The 21,606-nt window shown below is 43.6% G+C and overlaps 1 protein-coding gene across 4 annotated transcripts in view; it reads right to left on the bottom strand.

Moving 5' to 3' along the window:
* The window catches only part of LOC147608346 (myosin-11-like), a 342,241-nt gene extending 322,544 nt beyond the window's left edge, over positions 1-19,697 (bottom strand). For 3 of the 4 annotated variants that reach the window (XR_015264460.1, XM_086789250.1, XM_086789251.1), the window contains exon 1: positions 19,465-19,697. Coding sequence is in view for 2 of the 4 variants with exons in the window: in XM_086789250.1 (XP_086645376.1) it covers positions 19,465-19,488 (24 nt within the window). In the remaining 2 variants the exon portion in view is untranslated. The remainder of the gene's footprint in view (positions 1-19,464) is intronic. The other variant, XM_086789252.1, reaches the window with a different exon arrangement.
* Positions 19,698-21,606: the final 1,909 nt, after the last annotated feature.

Below are 21,606 nucleotides of genomic sequence, written 5' to 3'. Positions count from 1 at the left end.
GAGTCACATCCATATAATATAGAAGTACAAAAGTTATATGGATAGAGTGTCCTTTCACACTTGATATCCAAGGCACACAGGAAAAAGTGCCCTTGGTTAAACCCTGTTCACACGTAGAACTACCATAAGTGAGCATATGCCTACAAATTCAGCTTTAGTCTCCGAGCAACTTAATGCCAAATGGGTGCAATCAAAGAATGACCTAAAGGACAAAGCTGCTTTTAGCATGCAAAAAGGTGGACAGCCGCCAAAAAGGGACTTCAAGGGTGCCAAAAGTGCTCTGAAAGCTGAAAAGGTACAAGAGAAGAAGCCATGGAACAAGGGGAGCACATATGGGTTGTCTCAACAGCGAAGGGTGCAATACATGTGAGAGGGCAAATGCTTTAAATGTGGTAGTAAAGATCACTTAACATGTCAATGTACAAGCAAAGACAAGAAAGCAGATTAGCCTAAAGTATGTGCGTTTGGTGTCCGATGTAGCAATACAGGACATGCAAGCAAGGATAAAGTATTATGCAAAGCATGGGGACAGCTGAAATATCAGTCGGCCTTATTCATGTTTGATGACTACGCTACCGACAACTCCATCTCCACCCAAATGGTTGTTGCCTTGGGGATTGAAGTGGAAACATGGTATTTGCATGCTCAGCTTTTGTTGAGAAGGATGTGAAGGTCACTCCTCTCATTGGAAAGCTGCAAATTCACATCCAGGATTACCTCGACCATGAGAATCTCCTTATTGCACCTCTGTTTACAGCCCTGGACAGCACCTAGAACCAGCCAACAGCATAAAATGCCTACAGGCAGCCAGTCGGCAGCATTAACAGACTTCCAACTGCAATCGGCCAGCATGTTGGACTTGCTTAGTAGCAGTCGGCGTGCACTGAAGTCGGTCAGCATAAACGACAACAATGGAAAAAAGTGCGCAGCATTTAATGCTATTAAAATATCATTTTCTTGTCCAATAAACAGGCCTACAGCCTTCAGGGTGAACTGACCAGCAGCATATTTCCATATATAAGCAAGCGCCTAGTTCTCAGCCAAATCATTCATTCATCAAATCATCTACAGTAGTGATGTGTGCCTAGAGCCTCTAGCCTTGTGCATACATTCAACAAATCAGCACCCAGTGTGCTACAGCCCCAAGGCCTCCATGAAGAGCATTCTTCAGCATTCAGCCAACATACGTGCATCCCTGAGTTTTGGGCTTGCATAGTGGTCATTGAAGAGCTATTCAAAGTAGCTTGGATAGCATATGGTTCAGCCTGTGTTCGTCCTTGCGCCAAAGAAATATAAGCAAATACTCTTGCTTGCAAGGGGGGCCCTTCAGTGGCTATTTGGGACCCAATACTAGGTCAACTATCTATCTTCTCTTCTGTCTCAAAGTGGAATTGCATGAACTCACGGGTATAAAGAAGGCTTTGTTGCATGTCACGATGATCAACCTATTGCATGCTACAATGGTATCAGAGTTGCAGGTTGTAACCCAACTTGGCTACCCTGAAGTAAAGCATTCTGTGGATGGTAAAACTGCGGTCAAGAAAAACCACCCAAGCCTCCACAATGTCAGGAGAGACATCGTCAGAAAGCTACAAAGAAGATATGGAAGGAGAGATCTACAAGGAAGACACAACCACACCATAGAAACACTTATGCAAAGCAATGAAGACTTCATGAGATTACTCTTGGAGAAAAACAGATTGCTAAGGCAATTGATAGAGCCAAGGAAGCAGAAGCAGCCAAAAAAAAAAAGGTTAAGGAGGAGGTTGAAAAGGCCAAAGAAGCAATTGAAAAAGTCAAAGAAGTAGCTGAAAAGCCAAAAGAGCTCTTTTTTTAAAAAAAAATCCTTCTCATGGAGCAACAACGACAAAAAGAAGATGCCAAAAAGATGGAAGAACAATGGGCCAAAGAAGCTCGATGTGGGAATGAACGAAGGGCCGAGGAAGGCTGACGAAGGATAAAGATGGACGGACCAAGCTACTCAAGAAAGGCTTGAACGTGACGTTATGTAACTCCAAAACCAGCTATTGATAGCCGCTATGTAGGCAAATGTGTGTTCTCTTCTCCCTACATTGGTGCACCACGGAGCGAGTTCCTCCACCACCCCAACCACCACCGTTACACAAACTCAACCAAACTTCAATAAGTATGATGGTAAGTGTGATCATGCTGCAGTAATGCAATTCATTCATCTGTTTGTAGCATATTTTCCTTTGGCTAAGCTTTCAGATCCTCAAGATTGAGTTGACTTTGCGGCACCTCACCTCTCCGGCGAAGCAATCACTTGGTGGTAGCATTGGTCGAGTCTACATGTAGACCCGATCACATGGGCTCCACAGTATGTATGGGACACCTTCGTGTCCAATCTTAAAAAATGTTTCTACCTCCAAAGTACATGACCAACCTTGAGGATGAGTTTTACAGACACACACAAAATGGGTCACCCGTGCTGAAATACACTAATAAAGTAATCACGTCAGCACAACAGCTAGGCATCTCCGAGGAGAATAAGTTGAAACAATTTATTAGAGGTCTTGATACTAATATTAGGTTTATTGTATGTAATTTTGAGCCATAGTCTTATGATAGGGATCTCACTCTTGCTTAGAATCAGGAAATGATGTTGAATGGAGGTAAGCCAAAGCAAATCCAGGCTAGCTCCAAATCCCAACAAGAGTCATCCACCACCCAACAGTCACCATCTTAGGGAGGAAGGGAGCTCACAATAGCAAAGACAATAAGAAAGAATCCTAGGACACCTCAGGAGGCAAAAAGGATAAAAAATTTCACGCCTAAGAAAACACCTGAGGAAAAGGCAAAGGAGGGCATCACTGGTGGCTATCTCCAACTAGAAGAGCAAACAAGGTATTAGGGGGAGAACAGATGTTTCTTCTGCCACACCGTGGGACATTGTAAGAAAGACTGTACTAAGTGGCAGGCTGTACAAGCCTCCAAGACCTTTGCATCCACCGTAGCCACCGTCACAACCCACAACTGCATCTACACTTGCATCGGCCACCAACGCTCTCCAACTCTTACCCATCGTAAACGCAATACGCATAGTGGTATTTGATGATAGCATGAGGGTGAGGTTGCAAAGTAAAAGAAAGTCCTCATTCGTGCTTATGGCACAGCAAAGGGACAACAATTCATTGTTTTTTTTTATACCGGCAACTTTGAGAATGCCATTTCTCCTCAATTGGCTAAGAAGATGAGTTGTAAACTTGTACCCCATCATCTGGACATAGACGGGTTCACACCCGGTCTCCGCACTCATATATCTCTTAAGGCTCTACGGTTCTCATTCATGGTTCAAAAGGCCACATTTCAACAAGACTTCATTGTCTCCCCTCTTTTGGGGTGTGATATGATTCTCGGCATTCAATGGTTTAGGGATTATGCACCAATTATTGATTGGAGGTAGGACTCTTTCACTATTGTTGATGGTGTTGCTGAGCCTGTCCTAATTCATGGGGATAGGAGCATTCCAAGTATTCCTCTCATCTCACACATCCAAGCCCAACGAGCTATTAGAAAAGCAATCGAGTGCAGGTTGATTTATGCCCGTAGCAAGTAGTCTGTTGTTCAGTCAACAATCCCTTTGAAGCAAAAGTTGGATGGTCTCCTAGTAAATGCTAAAGGATGATCTCCCGCCGTAGCTCACACCGAGTCGTCCTGAGGATCATCGCATTGAGTTGGTCCCCGGAAAGGAACTACCCAATAAGTTCCCCTATCGCCTTTCTAAGGCATAGGAGGGCGAACCGGAGTAGCAGCTTTCCCAGTTATTCCGAGCTGGATTTATCTGGTCCTCATCCTTACCCTTTGCTGCACCTATCTTGTTTGTGCAAAAGAAAGACAAGTCCGCACGATTATGCGTGGACTACAAGGCTCTTAACAAGCTCACAGTGAAGAACAAGTTTCCAATGCTTATATCCTTGAGCGACTCAATGGTGCAAAGTTCTCTGCGAAGAGAGATCTCAAGAGTGGCTATCCTCAGGTTTGGATCTTTATGGTTGACATTCCAAAAATAGCCTTCACGATTGAACGTGGCCACTGCAAGTTTGTGGTGATGCCATTCGGTCTCACCTATATCAATGTAAAAAAGAGCGAATTTGGAGTGAAAGAAATTCATTCATTATCTGGGATATGTTATCAGTGCAAATGGGATTAGCCTCGATCTTGAAAAGGTTAAAGGGAATTCTCGAATGGGATGTTTCCAAAAATGCTCAAGAGATCCACTCTTTTGTAGGTTGCTTTCGGGTCCCGCTGCCTCCACTGCGATCCCGCCTTCTGCTACAACAGCAACCCTGCAACTCCGCTCGCCTTCTGTACCTGGTCATCTCAAGCGGGTCACTTGCAGGTATTTTTATTTCAAAAAAAAACAAAACAAAACAAAACAAAATTTGTTGCAGACATTCTAGTGCAAGTTTAGAGAATTTTAGGGGTTTGGCAAAATTCCCCTTTGCATGGAAAATTGCAAGAAGCACCATATGTAGACTTCTCAATTTGATGCTTCTGGTGGTGAAAAGTCTGACAAAGGGGATGCAAACAAGCCTAAAAAGAAGGGCAAATGTCACTACTGCCATAAGTCTGGCCACTACATCAATGAATGTAGAAAGCGGATTCCAAAAGAGAAAAGAAAAGATGTAGGCAATGCAATAGCAGACTCTTCTGATGACAAAGCACAGCAATCGACTAATGTAATTCAGCAATAGTACACTTTTTTGGTCACATGCACTAGTGACACAATAAGTGCTTCAGACAATGATATGTCTTGCATTGCATCTAACAGACAGGATGTATCATGGTATTTTGATAGTGGTGCTTCGAGCCACATCACTTCATGCAAACTTCAAAGATGTATTTCACCACTTGGTTTATGCTTCAAATGGCCGCACTGTATCATGTGCAGATCATACCACATATCCAATAAAGGGAATTGACAATGTTCGTACTTGTTGCAGTCAATGGTGCCAATATATTTCTGACAAATGTGTTGTATGTTCCAGGGATAAAGAAAAATCTGCTCTCCGTCTCAGCCATAAACGACCAAGGTTTAAAGGTTGAATTTGAAGATGGGAAGTGTTTGGTAAAAGACCCATCAAAGGATTATGAAGTAGTCACTTCTAGAACATGATACAAAGGCTTGTATAAGCTGGACAGCTATGACAAGCGTACTTATGATGCAAATACAGTGGCTGTCCACACTCTTGCTATGCATGATGTAGAGCTATGGCATGCTCGTTTTAGGCATGTAAATTTTCGGAGTTTGCTACTTGCAGAAGAATCATATGGTTGATAATATGCCGCCTCTTAAGTCTCCAACAAGACATGTATGTGAGGGGTGTATTTTGGGAAAGATGCATCGAAAACCATTTCCCAGGGATGGAGCTGTTGGAGCTGAAAGTAAATTACAGCTCATACATAGTGATGTATGTGGCCCAATGAGGACACCATCCATAGGGGGGGCATCTTTATTTCGTCACTTTCATTGATGACTACTCCAGGTTTGCTTGGGTTTAGCCCTTGAAAGCGAAAGCGAAGGTGTTTACATACTTTCGACACTTTCTAGCAATGGCTAAAAATATGTGTGGATGTAAAGTCCGAACATTCTGCTCAGATAAAGGTGGAGAATACATGTCAAATGCATTCAAGGATTATATGCTTCAAAAGGGCATCAAACACCAATGTACCATGCCTCATACACCGCGGCAGAATGGTGTAGCTGAGAGGAAAAACAGATCTCTCATGGAGATAGCAAGATGCATGGTGAAAGCACAACAATTGCCTCACAATTTTTGGATGGAAGCTATAATGTGTGCAACTCATGTTTGTGAGTAGAGATATGGTATTTGCTGAAAATTCAGTACAGCCCATGTACAGCTTGTATAAAAGTCATGATAGAGGCATACAAGACATGTTTGATGGGCTATTACCCATTGCAATTAGGGAGGGTTCAAATCAGCCAACCCCTACACAAGAAAATCCTCATGTAGAACATGTAGGGATAGTAAAGTAATCATCTTCAAAGTATGTATCCTTGAATAAAAAAATATATACATAATCATCTTCAAAGAATGTACCGTTTAAATAAATAAATATATAAGTAATCATCTTCAAACTATATATACTTTGCTAAAGTATGCCAGCAATTCAGTCCCCTTCTATGGAAGAAGTTAAAGATCTTATCAGGAAAGAGCAAACAGCCATAGACACAGCCAAGTCGGTGCTAAGATGGTTGCTAAAAACTTTGCAAGATAGCAAACTTGCAGTGGAGAGCTCCACTGACATGTAGAACAAGGGCTAGTTCTAGCCATGAATTGAATATGCATCATGAGGACTTTGCATTAGCGATGGGTGGTCTCTTTGATTCAGAAGAGCCTTCTTCTTATGAAGAAGCACAGGAGAATGAGCACTAGGTGCAAGCCATGCAGGATGAAATCTCTTCTATCATAAAGAACAAAACTTGGGATCTAGTGGACTTGCCAAAAGGCAAGAATGTCATTGGAACAAAGTGGGTGTACAAAGTCAAAAGGAAGTCTGATGGTACTATTGACAGGTACAAAGCAAGACTTGTGGCTAAAGGCTATTCTCAGAAAAAGGGAATAGATTATGAGAAGACTTTTGCTCCTACTTCGAGAATGACTATAATAAGATCAATGATTGCATTGGTTACACATAAAGGATGAAAAGTGTATCAATTGGACATCAAAACTGCATTCTTAAATGGGAATTTACAAGAGGAAGTATATGTAACTCAGCCCATTGGTTTTGTAGTTCCTGGTGAGGAACATAAAGTATGCAGGTTACACAAAGCATTGTATGGGTTAAAGCAACCTCCAAGAGCTTGGTATGATAAAATACATGCTCATCTAACCAGCCAAGGTTATGTGAATAGTCCAACCGAAAGCACATTGTATGTGAAGAAAACCGGTGCCGATATTCTCATAATCATCTTGTATGTAGATGACATGCTCATAACACGGACTAGCAAAGCACAAATTTCAGATTTCAAGATTGATTTGAAAGCTAAATTTGATATGTCGGATTTGGGACCTTTACACTACTATCTCGACATATAGTTTATGCATAGAGATGATGGCATTGTTATGCAGCAAACTAAGTACATAAAAAGTTTGCTAAAAAGGTTTCACATGGATGAATGTAAGCCAATTTTTACTCCAAGAGAACCAGGTGTACAGCTTACTATGCATGATATTGGAGGGCCTTTTGAGGCTCGCATTTATAGCCAAGCAGTGGGATGCCTCATTTACTTGTGTAACACGAGGCCTGACATATCTTTGTTGAGCAAATTCATGCACAACCCAGGCACAAAGCATTGGCAAGCAGTCAAACGCATTTTTCGTTATCTTTAGGATACCTGTCAAATCCCCAAAGATCTCCTCGTGATCGTTCCTGGTACGAGACTCGAATCTTGCAAACAAACGAATAAACAACAAGGGGGTGCAGGCCTGACTCACCTCCCAACCATGACAGTCAATCAATGAGCTCCCGTCCTGGATCTTCTGCCAAAATGGTCCAAAATAACTATCAGTCCTGCAAAGCCCTCTCAATGACTGAAATAAGTCGGTAGAAATCTCGGTAAACGACAAAGAATTCACCTCTCTAATTCGACTAAGCGCATCTGCAACACTATTCATGGAACCTTTCCGATAACGGATCTCAAAATCAAAATCTTGCATTAACTCCGCCCAACGAGCTTTCCTTCCTCTCAAATCATCCGCATTACACACATACTTGATTGACTGATGTGATCAATCAATACCACAAACTTGGAGCCATATAAATAATGTCTCCAAACCTTGAGAGCATGAATCACAGCATAAAGCTCCTTCTCAACGATTGGCCAACGAGATTGAGTGTCGTCTAGCTTTTTACTTTCAAAAGCAACCGGTCTACCATCTTGAAATAGAGCAGCCCCGGTAGCATAGTCAGTGGCATCAGTTTCAAGAACATAAGGCCGACTAGGATCAGGTAATGCTAAGATAGGTGCTTCCTTGACTTTATCTTTCAAAAGTCTTAAGGCCATATCCAAATCGTTATTCCAAGTGATAGGCTGATTTGACTTACGTCCACGACCTTTAAATAAGTCGGTCATCGGTAGTGTGAGCTGAGAGTACTCCCGCACAGACTTCCGAAGACAAACTACAAAACCGAGAAAAGAACGAAGTTGTTTCACTGTTCGCGGTATAGGCCAGTCCAGAACCTTCTGAACTTGGTCATAGTCAATGCTCAATCCATCTCGAGTAATCTTGTGTCCCAAGTAAATAATGTCGGTCATAAAGAACTCACATTTACTTAACTTAGCATATAGTCGATTCTGTCTTAAAGTCGATAAGACAATCGTGAGGTGTCTGACATGATCCTCGAGAGTACGACTATATATCAAAATATCATCCAGGAACACCACCACAAATTTTCCCAAATGTTCACGAAAAAGATCGTTCATCATTTACTGGAAAGTGGCTGGAGCATTGGTTAACCCAAAAGATGATACGAGAAACTCGTAATGGCCATACCTAGTCCGAAAGGCGGTTCTTTCGACATGCCTTTCATGAATACGTATCTGGTGATAGCCCGTACGTAAATCTATCTTCGTGAAATATTTTGCTCCTGCTAACCGGTCAATCAAGTCATCTGATCTAGGAAGAGGATAACGGTTCTTAATGGTCAGCTTGTTCAATCTCTTGTAATCTATACACATTCTCCAGATATTGTCCTTCTTTCTCCTAAGCAACACAGGTGCACCCCAAGGTGATTTACTTGGACGGATCTGACCCATCCTTAAATAATCTTCGAGTTGTTTAGTCAACTCATCTTCCTCAGCTTGGCTCATCCTGTAAGGTGGAATACTGACAAAATGAGCACCAGGGATCAAGTCAATACGATGATCTACTGCCCGTTCAGGTGGTACACCTGATGGCAGTTCCTTAAGAAATACGTCTTGAAACGAATCAAGTATCTTCTGTAATTCTTTGCTTTCAAATACACTTAATTCATTGATATCCATGGAAGGTATTAGAAATGAAGAAAGTGAAATCAATACACAATGGAAAGCGGTATACAAAGAAGAATCCATTATATTTCCAAAATCAATAGTATTTACAAGAGGTCCCTGAGAGGGATGAATACCATCACCTAAAATACTATACTTGGTGTCCCTATGCTGAAAAGAAAAAATATGACAAGACCAATCTATCTGGACTTGAAGAGTCTTAAACCACTCAATCCCTAATTTTTCTAGGTGCATTACATAGCATTCCAGAGTATCTTTGTAGTCCTGAATATGGATTGGAAGCATCTCTACCGATCGATCCAAAACTTGCCTTCCCGCAGGTAAGCGTACCTCATAGGTATGATCGCTGGGTGTCGTATCAAGACTCAATTTCTACACAAGTTTGTAGTTAACAAAGTTGTGTGAGCTGCCAAGGTCTAAAAGAATGTGAATCTTATGGCCATTCACTTCTCCATAAACTCGGAGAAGATCATGCAAGCCAAATACTTTAGAATTGAACAGACAATCAGAACAATACTAGGGCGAGAAAGTCCAGTAATTGACGTACCTGTCAAAGAGAACTGGTTAGCCGTCTTTGGCTTGGGTCTTGCGTTTGTCTTGGCACCCTTTTGCTTTGGGCACTCGTTACGCATGTGTCCTTTTTCTTCGCAGATAAAACAACGTCCTTCCTTCTTGAGCTTTAAAGCCCTAAGGAGTCGTTTCTTCTTCGCTGTCGAACTTGAATTCTTCGAAGGTTGGTCCGAAGACTTTCCTTCTGTCATGTTAGCCATAGGTGCGGAGAACTTTGTTTTATGCTTGTTCCCCTGCTCGGTAACGGGTTTCGACTTGGAAGAGACCACTGTATCATCATAGATACGAGCTGAATGAATGGCCTCATCCAATGTTTTACATTTGTTATTTTTAACCTGTAAACGGTATGAGTCTGGTAAACCAGCTACGAAGAACCCCAAAAGAGAAGTGAGATCCATCTTTGTAGCTTTCATCTGCAAGTCCCCAAACTTCTAGAGGTAGACCTCATAAGTGAGGTGCTGCGAGGTCATGGTCAAAGCTGAAAACCGGGGAACATCATAATCATCCTCTTTCTTGAGGAATTGCTTCTTGAAGACGTCTTCGAATTGTGCCCAAGTTGTTGACTTCGGGTTGAGTTCTTTCCACCAAAGCAAAGCTTTGCCGGACAGGAAACCTGCTGCTAACTGAATCTTTTTCAATCATCATATGGATGAAACTGAAAGTGAACTTGCCACTTATGTAGCCAAGTGTCCACGATCTCCTTGGTGCGCTGCTTTTGCTCGCCCCTGAACGGTTCCGGAGTAATGTTGGGACCCAAAGCAGAAGCCAAGGTATTCATACCCGATAGAGTAGAGAGGGTAGTGGTCAATAGAGCGATGGAGTTTTGCAAAGCTTGCATCTGGGCTGCGATTTGTGCCTGACGTTCCGTTGAAGAAGCTTCGAGAGCTACTTTGAACTCTTGGAAATCTGATTTTGACACATAATCGTCAAAAAGATCGGCATCGATATCTTCCGTAGCCAGCAAGCCTTCGCGTTCAACAAGACGCTTCAACTCTGATTCTTGGATCGACATCGTGAAGAGGACAAGTGGAGAGAAAATTCGATCTTTGCACAATAAAAGTGCAAGATATATATATATATATATATATATATATATATATATATTTACTGGTATATACTGCCAGTAAAGAGCTGCAGTTATACCCTCGGTATACATGGTACTCCCGGTCCCTAGAATTATAAGGTAAATACCATCACGACTAGGCCTCAAGCAAGTCAAGAATTTCCATACAATTGCGGTACCTCATCTGAAGACCCACTTTCAATTTTATGAATATTCATTATGAATATCAATTTGTATGAAGTTTATCACACAATTACAACCTTTTACTGTTACTTCACAAATTTTTGACATTTTTGGCTTTCAGTTGATACACTTTAGCCATATATATATATATACATATATATACATATATATATATATATATACATATACATATACATATATATATATATATATATATATATTCTATTTTCTTAAAAAAATAAAACACCTTGAAACCTTGGAGGAGGGGTTTTTAAACTTTTTTTTAAAAAAAATAAACTAAAAAAAACGAAAGCCCAAAAAAAAAAACGAGTGCTTTTCTTGTTTTTTTTTTTCTCTTCCCTTCAGGATTAATGTGCCGGCTGCCTATTGTCACCACCTGCGCAGCTGCTTTCGTTAGCTTTCCTGCCGACGCCACGCCAGTCTGCAGTCACCTGCTGTCGTCACCTGCGCTTCTGCCGGTGTCTTCGCGCCAGCCTGTGCCAACCTTGCGTAGGCCTGGCCACAAGGCCACGTGGCCTAGGCGCCTACCTTGCTTAGCCTAGGCGTCTGCCTGGCTTGGCCGAGGCGCCTGTACTAGGCTGCGTAGGCCTGGCTACGTAAGCCTAGACGCCCGCCAGCCTGCTATAACCCACAAGCGAGGTCAAAATACAGATTCACATGCACGGTTCACAGGAGGATGTCCCTTGCTCATAAACTAGACACATATCTTGCAGGCAGTAAAACATTTCACGTGAAAACAGTTCCAGGCATGCAAGTACGCCATGCATAAGAATGTATTAGTTAATCTCCCTTACATTTAGCTTGTAGCAAGCCATCATTCCAAGCAAGACATTACATACCCACGCCAACCAGAATATCGTAATCTAGATATGGGCGCAGACCAAAATCCCCAACCTCTCATATGGCACCTCATGGTAGGGGATTGATGTCTACACTAAGGGCAAATAGGCTCCAATCCACATGACCCTTGGCATAAACGTAAGCCTATCCATAGGTCCGAAAGTGTAGAGAATGCCCAACTAGCGACATCCCACGCTTGCAATCTCTGACTTTGGGCTTCTTGCGAGGTCTTCTTGAATGGTCGGCCTGATCTCTTTTTTCCGGAGGTCCAACTCAAAAGTTTTTCCTAGCAAGGGTGCCCAATTTCTGTGGTCAGATTTGGGGCTTTTTGGATCCTTGTTCAGCAGTTTGTTTGATTGTTCGCTCAACTTTCCTTCTTTTAGTCTTTTCATGGCCCAGTATCACATGGAACCCTAGTATGACTTTTGGTCTCATTGACCCATCAGATCTTTTGAAGACAAAAATATTTCTTTTCACAGCAACAGGTCTGCCTGTACGCAGATTCCTTCAATTACAACACATCTCTATGACCAGTTTTGGTGCAGCAGTATAGCCAATTTCAGAGGCTGTTGTGCAGCCTTGGTTAAGCACACCTACACAGACAGAGTACAATGCCTATATGGACATGCACATGCAGCTGTACAGCTCTTGTGCTGTGAGCAGATAGCAATACCGGCTGACTTGGTGACATTCCAACAACAAGAAGAGTAACATGGAGCACAGATCTCGAAACCGCTGAAGTATTAATATGATCGATACTCAAACTACAATAACCATGAAATAGAAATGACAACACTGGGGCCAAAATGGTCGACATTCATATGGGCGCAACATCCCAGGTAGTCCCTGTCACGGGATCCCTCTCCCCCTATTCCTGTTCTTCCTCATCACGTGTCCATTGTGGTAGCAATGCTAGGATTCGAGGATCAACTCACATGCCACATGAGCAGCAATCCTACTTATTGAAGCTGCTCAAGCTACCAAAGTATGATGAGGAGATGGATGGAGAGGTGCCTATCGATTGGGCTTAGGAAATGTTGACCGATTCTCCAACTTCATCTTGGTCACAACAATATTTGGTCGGAGGATTACCTCAAGAACAGAAACAAGCCAGAGTGAGAAAACTTAGAGCAAGTATCCCTCAACGACCATCTTGTTGGACCTAATCTCAAGCACCATGTGGGGTTTTGAACCCAAGACCTCCTGGTCCTAGACAAACATCTCTACCACTTGAGCTATCACCTCATTGGCTTGCACAGTCATATCTCCAAGTAAAAACTAAAATTGAAATATGTGTAGAAAGTGTAGACGTCTATGGGCTAGGCAGTTCAAATGGATCTAGAAAAAAGTTCTTGTAGGGTTTTAATCACTTGCTTAGACGTGACCTTTTTGTGCCCAACTTCATCATGGGCATAGAGCATGTTGTTAGAAGTCATCTCCTGTCTGTACATATACACCAAGGCTTCTGTTGTGGGTGTGTGCCCGCCCGGATTAGGTGTTTTCTCATTTTTCCCCACTCTCCATATTTTTTCCCTATTTTTTCTTGTTTTTCTGCTGTGGGAGGCTATCCTGTGCACGTTGGCTACCTCTGTATGCTGGGGCCGACTGCAAGACTGTGCATGCTGACACTAGCCGACTAGAGCAGATATTGGTCGCGTGACTTCAGCAGGCTGTCGACTGCCCTTCTACAGGCCGACTGCACTTATGGGGCCATATAAAATGGCCCCATGGCCCCCCACTTCTTTGCATCATATTTTCAGGATTCTCTTGTGTATATAGAGCAGAGTTACACACCTCTCTCTCTCTCTCCATTGCTGTATTTTTCTGCACTTGCTCTTGTGTTCTCAGATTTTGTCATCATCTCCGTTGCATATTCTGACATGGTATCAGAGCTCTAGGCTCTTGATAGATCTTGGGAATTGTGAGCAAGAGGGGAACTGTTGTGTTGCTGATTGGTTGACTGTTTTGGACTGTTCGGGAAGAGGAGAGCAAGAGGAAGGCGAGCTGATTTGCTGGACAGCCACTTGCAGGTTTAAGCTCTTCTTTTTTCCCACCCACCCACCCTTTTCAATTACATCCCCGCAATGGCAGATTTACTTGAGATGGCTGAGAAGCATGTGAAGATCCCAACACTCCCCATGTTCCCAGTGGACCGTCAGTTGGACGAGAATAACTAAGGCATCTGGAAGGTAATGATGGAATCTGTTCTAGAGTCTTATCACCTTGCTGATTTCATTGTTGTTGGGGTTCCACGGCTGGAGGTAAAGGAAGGGGAGTTACCCTCGATTCGGAAGGACTGTGAGGCACAAGCACAGTTGTGGGATCGTGTCAATGCCAAGATCCGTTCATTCATCTTCCTCAACTACACACCGTAAGTAATCAATCATATAAAGCATATGACGCTGGCCAGAGATATATGGCAGCATTTTGCTTCTCTTTATAACAGGGTATCGCCCATGAAGAGGATTTCCTTGGAAGTACACATGCGGGTTATGAACCCTGCAAAGTCATCAACGATGATGTGGTAGCACATTAACAAGATGCAAGCTCTTGAGCAGGAAGTTCTTCAGGCTGGCTAGGAGATATCATCGGAGGATATGGCCATCACATTGCTGTCGCATTTGCTCTCTTAGTACTCAGCTTTTTTGATTACTAGTGACAGGCTCAGCACCATTTGCGCCCATGGTCTTGGACAAGGAGAAAAGATTCACGAACCCTCCACAGGGCGAAAGTTCGAGGGCCTTAATTGGCCAATGGTCGAAAGGCCGGAATAACAACAAGAGCAAAGGGAAGGCTTCATCGGAGAAGTCTTCTGAGATGAAGCCTGATGCAGACCAAGAGAAACTGAAGGCCGAGAGGTCTTGCAATGATTGTGGCGAGAAAAGGCCACTATTGGAGAAAGTGTCCTAAGCGGACTGGAAAGTGTGCTGATTCTTCAGCCTCGGCAGCAAAGACTCCAGCATTTGTGCACTTAGAGATGATGGACTCAGATGCTTCATCTTCTTCGGGGGAGGAGGCAGTTGGCTTCACCACAAAGGATACCCGGGAGTGGATTCTTGACGGTGGTGCTTCTAGGCACATGACTTCTTCCCGTCACTCCTTTTTAGATATGAAACGGCAGTCAAGTCACATCTTCATTGGCGAATTCCGATACACAGAGAGGGCCGGATGGAGATCATTCCCGACAGCAAGGGAGGTAAGCATTCCTCTCGTGTTCTTTACGTCCCAGCTCTTGGTTTTCATCTATTGTCAGTGCATGAGGTATGCAAGACTGGCTTCCGGGTGGAATTTGAGGAGCATTCAGTTGCTCTGAGGAACCGCGAGACTGACAAGGTTGTTTGGGAAGGCGGCATGAAGAATGGTATCTACAAACTCTCTGGACTCTCCTCATTGACAGGTTCTCAAGTTGGTGACTTGTGGCACTTTCGGTTTAGCCACTTAAATGTGGATGCGCTGCGGCAAGCTTTCCAGGACCAGATGGTGGTTGGCTTGCCCGATGTTGGCAGCAAGCAAGGACGTTGTAGTTCTTGCATACGTGGTAAGCAACGTAGGGAATCCTTTCCGAAGCAGGCTTCCAGCGAGCTTCGAAACCGTTGGAGTTGGTTCACACTGACTTGTGTGGACCTATGCAGACACCATCCTTGGGAGGATCTCTATATTTCATGCTGCTGCTGCTTGATTGTTCCAGATTCACATGGGCCTACTTTCTTTCTCAGAAGAACCAAGCTTTTGTTCAAGGATTGGCATGTGATGGTGGAAAAAGAGTCTAGATTGCAAGTAAAGACTCTCAGGGCTGACAAAGGAGGTGAATTCTCTTCAAATGCTTTCGTCAGATTTTGTGCAAATCATGGCATCAAGAGGGAACTGGCCAACACAGGTTCATCTTCAGAGAATGGAGTGGTAGAACGCAACAACAGGACTGTGGTGGAGATGGCGAGGATGATGATGGAGCAACGTGATCTTCCTCGTCCACTTTGGGGAGAGGCTGTGGCTACAGCTGTCCATATCCTCAACCGGTCTCCGACGACTTCAATACCTAATATGACTCCCTTTGAGGCATACTCCGACGACTTCAGTACCTAATATGACTCTCTTTGAGGCATACTTTGGCAAGAAACCTAATGTCTCCCACTTCCGTGTGTTTGGGAGTGATGCGTATGTACATATTCCGAAGAAGCAGAGCGGGAAGCTCGACTCCAAGTCCCATAAGCTTATATTTGTGGGATATAACTCTCTTTCCAAGGGATACAAATTGTTTGATCCAAAGAGGAATGAGATTGTTGTCAGTAGGGATGTGGTCTTTGATGAGCATGTTCCGGTTTCCACTGTTGATGAGCCGCCACTTCTTGGAGACCCAGAGGATTCTGATGATGATTCCCAATCCATTGTTCCAGCTCGACAACCACAGTCCATTCAAGAGGATGAGCCAGTAACTGGAGTTGAGCCCCAGCAGTAGCAGGAGGCTCTACGTTCTGTTCGAGTACCCAGGTGGTTAGCAGACACCCTTCAGGAGTCAGGTGTCACAGAGCTTCCCTCTGAATGGACCACAAAGGACGGACCTTGAAGATCGCACGGAGTTCGAGACAAAAGTCATTCAACAGAGCTTCTACAAGTAAACTATGTCTTGGTGTCTCGTATCATGCGGGACAAAGAGCCCACTTCCGTCAAGGAAGCCCTTGCACAGGATACTTGGAGGAAAGCCATGCAGGTGAAACTGGATATCATCGAGAAGAACAACACTTGGGAGTTGGTTCCGAGGCCGTCAAAACGGCCAGTCATTGGTGTCAAATGGGTCTTTAAGACCAAATATGCGTCAGATGGATCGGTGAACAAACACAAAGCCAAGCTCGTGGCTAAGGGTTATGCTTAGCCGCCAAGCATCCACTATGAGGATACCTTTGCACCGACAGCGAGAATGACCATGGTTCAGACCGTTCTTGCCCTTGCTTCTTCTCAGAGGTGGCCTGTGTATCAAATGGATGTAAAATCCGCGTTCCTTAATGGTGACCTGCAAGAGGAGATGTATGTTGAGCAGCCTCCAGGCTTTGTTGTTCCAGAATCAGAAGGGATGGTTTACAAGTTACTTAAGGCCTTGTATGGTCTTAAACAGGCTCCCAGGACTTGGAATCAAAAGACTGATTCCTTCTTTCTCCGGACTAGTTTTCAGAGATCGGTTGCAGACCCCAACCTGTATCTCTTTCGAGAACGCGGCATGGTTATGTTAATCATCCTTTATGTGGATGATCTCATTCTCACCGGCGGTCATGTGGAGCACATTGAGTGACGAAGGCAGCCTTGTCAAAAGAGTTTGAGATGACCGACCTAGGCTTACTCCACTTCTTCTTGGGATTGGAGATCTGGCAAACCTAGAGGGGATTTTTCGTCTCTTAGCAACGGTATGTTCATGAGTTGCTTGAGGCCTTTGGGATGGAGAACTGCAAGCCTATTACGTCGCCGATGGATCCGAACACAAAGTTGATAGTGAATGATCCTTGTGAGCCAGTTGATGCCTCTCAGTATCGGAAGCTGGTTGGTTCATTGATCTGGTTGCCTAAACACCAGATTGGACTTGAGCCTTTCCGTGGGGCTGTTGAGCTCATTCATGCAGACGCTGTTGAAGTCTCATTGGGACGCATGATTGCGGATCTTGCGATATTTGCTAAGTACGAATGATCTTGGACTCTTCTACATAGGAGGGGGATTGATGGATGGCGTCCAACTCCAAGGTTGGAGTGACTTAGATTGGGGAGGAGATCCAGACACGAGGACATCTACTTCACGTTACAGTTTTACCCTCGGCTCAGGAGCAATTTCTTGGTGCAGTAAGAGGCAGCCAACTATTGCCTTATCATCGACAGAGGCAGAGTACCGGGCTGCTTGTGGTTCTGCTTGCGAGGTTGTGTGGCTACGGAGGTTACTTGGCGAGATTGGGTTTCCACAGAAGGAGCCCACAATCATCCAGTGCGAGGCTGTCCTGTGCACATCGGCTACCTCTGTATGCTGGCCAACTGCAAGACTGTGCATGCTGACACTGGCCAACTCCACACGTGTGCATGCTGTCCATTTGGGGCTGGCCGACTGGAGCAGATACTGGTCGGGTGACTTCAGCAGGCTGTCGGCTGCCCTTCTACAGGCCAACTGCACTTATGGGGCCATATAAAATGGCCCCATGGCCCCCCACTTCTTTGTATCATATTTTCAGGATTCTCTTGTGTATATAGAGCAGAGTTACACGCCTCTCTCTCTCTCTCTCTCTCTCTCTCTCTCTCTCTCTCTCTCCATTGCTGTATTTTTCTGCACTTGCTCTTGTGTTCTCACATTTTGTCATCATCTCCGCTGCATATTCTGACACGTGACCCATACTGAGAGCTTGTAGAACAGAAAGCCATATTGCATTAATGGAACTGCAAGCTGCCAAAGACAAGCTGAATCGAAAACTACTGGCACGCTTTGGGAAGCTATTACCCATGCTCCATAAGTCCATCAAGTCGGTTGAACAGAATGGCAGATTCGCGGATGATTTTAATCCGTCTATGTACACATTCCAGCCCCAGCATCTCTCAAAGGCAGCTCATGTGGCAACAATCCTCGGTACATGAGCCACGAACAAAACAACAGCAGCAGAGGGGAAAGAATAATCACGAGAGGAGCAGTTAAGCCCAAGGAGCTCAAGTGGGGAAGTGTTGAAACCAATACTCTCTCAAGAGGCGTTCCTAGCCAAGCGGCTGGCAAGGCTCCCAAATTGATCGCATATAGTATGCTTACAGTCCTAGTCTCGTGTAATACTACACGGAACCCTAACAACAGGATACAACTATCAAAACAACCTACCAGTACCTTGGCCGTGGCATTCCCTTTGCAATGAATAAGCAAAAGAATGCATTAAGCTCATCAACATTGTCAGGCATCATGCAGGTCAGAACACCTATGTTGGTCTCTTCAAAAGGTCGCTATATAAAAGGGCACCTGCTGTGGCATTTGGGACAAATATTATAAAATAATAGACGTTCCAATATCTTGAATTTACCATGCATATACTTTTCAATGTCAGGACAAAGCTCATCAATCAAACGTCAGGAGAACAGATGGTACATAAAGACAGCTCTTCGGAAAGAATCTATCGATTGTGAATGGTAGAGTCTCTACCAAACTTCATACTTCAAATCACCTCATGAACATGCTCTTGCATAGAAAGTAAAGAAGACAACCTAACAAATCTACAAATCCATTCCTGCGAAGAAAATATGTGACACGCTTCTCTCCCTGAGCTACTTATAGATTAGGGTATCCCCATCACCAGGGAATCATCCAGACCGCCTGTGGGTAGTCATGGCGGTCCAACTCCTTGCCTGTGTATTCAGTTACCAGAGTTCTACTCCGTGCACGAATTAACTTAAGGCTTTGATAGACTGTCCTGATCGCAAACTCTGCACCAAAATGGAAGCTTCTGAAGCACAGAAGACTCTTCTGTGATCATTCAGGTCTATACATGGAATATAAAAATGGAAAAAATAAATCGATTTTAAGATGGTAGCAGTGTGCGTCGCATTAGTACTGACATAGCAGCTAGCCTGTAGCCAATGCTGAAATATGCTGCTGACTGCGTTCTTCAGTGTTCTGAATAAAATTTAATCTACAATTCCACAAGCTTGAAAAGCTTCGATCTGTTTTGTATGCTAAGTCTGATCTTCGAAAAGAAGCTCTCTCTCTCTCTCTCTCTCTCTCTCTCTCTCGTATTCTGTGGGCATACCTGGACCGTTTGCTTGGACACCATTATTGCTGATCAACAATTTCGACAGAGCACGGGTGACTTCAGCAATGACGCATCGGTAAAGGCAAAGAGGAGGAACAAAGCTGGGGCCGATCGTCTGCGTTTGTGTGTTCGTGTGTGTGTGTGTGTGTGTGTGAGAGAGAGAGAGAGAGACGCACACAGCGGGGGGGAAAAGATCATAAAGCTTCCCCTACTGTGTTTTTTTTTACCGCGCTGCCAGATTTGACCCGCCCGCCGCTAATACGTTCATACCTCTTGTAGTGATCGTTTTCACACGAGCCTAACAGATAGAGTTCTCCAACTTTGATCTTGTGGTATGACCGTGTACTTAATTATACTAAGGTGTGAACCTTAGTTTCTCCCTGCACCCACACCCCAATTCCTCACACTCGCCCCCCTTCCACATCTCTCTTTCTCTCTCATCGAGTTCGGCCCCCCTTCCACATCTCTCTTTCTCTCTCATCGAGTTCGAGAGAGACAAGGCCGCCTTGAGAGGTTGGCCAGGGGAGAGAGAGAGAGAGAGAGAGAGAGAGAGAGCTATGTGGCCAAGGCTAGAGACAGAGAAGGATCTCCTTTTGTGGCAAATTGGATGAGATTTATTGCTAAAAATGATGTCCCAAAAGTCACACAAATAAGTTTTTTTCTCCCTTTTAATGCAAGGAGATATGTTTTTTATCACACCCCTTTATGGAGTGAGAGGGGAGGGGGTCGATGTAGAACTGGAGCCCCAACATCTAGAAACACAAATGAGTTAATGCTAAAATTGCATGCTATAATATTTCATTGTAAGTGCCTCGTAATAGTGTTCAAATGCCCTATTTGCCGCACTTTCTTAGGCTTGCAACCTAACATTTAAGTTTCAAACTTGAAGGCATACAAGGTACCTTGGCCGTCACACAGGGTTTCTTTTGAAGGCTAAAATGGGCTTTGAACCCAAATGAGCACTTGAGGGGTTTGTTGGGCTCAATAGAGAAAATGTTCACTTGTGTGGCAAAAAGGTTGGGATTACAAGTGTACGAGACTACCAAAGAGTCAAAGCAACACACGGTTAATCATCCCCACTTGTAAAGAAGCGCACTAACAACCACGACCACAACTTGTCCTAACGCTCAACACATTCAGACCCTTCTTGCTATCCCTCGGAGATATGCTACTTGTGAACAAAAACCAAGGTTCCATGTAGAAAAAGGAAAAACTCATTATTAGGGGTAGCACAAGGATAGGATAGGATGGTGATTTATCAACAAAAACGGCAAACTCTCAACAAGTATGAACCAAATTGAATATTATGTTTGAGCAAGTGTAAGTGTGGTTGAAAGGTAAAAATTGTGTGGTGGGGCATAGGCAAGGCTAGGTGGTGTTGGGATGCCCTTCCAAGGTCCTTCACCTCCCCAAACACCCCTCCCTTCCTTTTCATAAGACTCTAGCATGTTTGTGAGAATCTTAAGAACTTTACATCACATATAGTAGTACATAACAAATTCTCCTTCAAATTCATTTTTTTACATTCACATTGGGTTGTGATATGGCTTTGTGTTCAAAGCAAGTAGTAGGATTTTTTAGGTGTGATACAGCTTCATGTTCAAAGTAAGTAGTAGGTTGTTTTTGGTGTGATATGGCTTCATGTTTAAAGTAAGTAGGCATTTTTAGGTGTGAGAAAGATGCAAACATGTGAAGTCAATTTCTCCCACTTAAAGGATGTTGTCATCAAGAGTGGACAATGAAAGGAAACCACCCCTACTGTCATAGAAATGTCTTATCGGAAGTCATCATCTTGTTAAGTAGGGACACTTAGAAACAGTGTGCACGTGAAGGGGGGATTACATATGCATTAAGTGGTATTAAGTATTGTGCCTATAAAGTACGTCTTATTGTTCAGTGTTTTTAATCATTCCTTGTGCATTGTAGATCCACGATTATAGCCCAACACAGAGGTACAATCTTGAGAAAATAAAGAAAAGGGGTCTCATAATAAAACACTTAGACACAAATGTACGATTTGGCCCACCATTTCTTTTCTCATCGTCTAATCTCTCTCATCATTGCATGTCTTCACTTTTAGGTTTTCCATGTTGTAATTTATTATGTCCAAAGTCACATAAAATGCTACTAAACAAATAT

Source organism: Cibotium barometz, chromosome 53, assembly GCF_041138505.1.
Source record: "Cibotium barometz isolate CiBa-2024 chromosome 53, ASM4113850v1, whole genome shotgun sequence".
In the NCBI taxonomy this organism is placed as follows: domain Eukaryota; kingdom Viridiplantae; phylum Streptophyta; class Polypodiopsida; order Cyatheales; family Cibotiaceae; genus Cibotium; species Cibotium barometz.
This window is presented reverse-complemented; position numbering and strand designations above follow the sequence as displayed.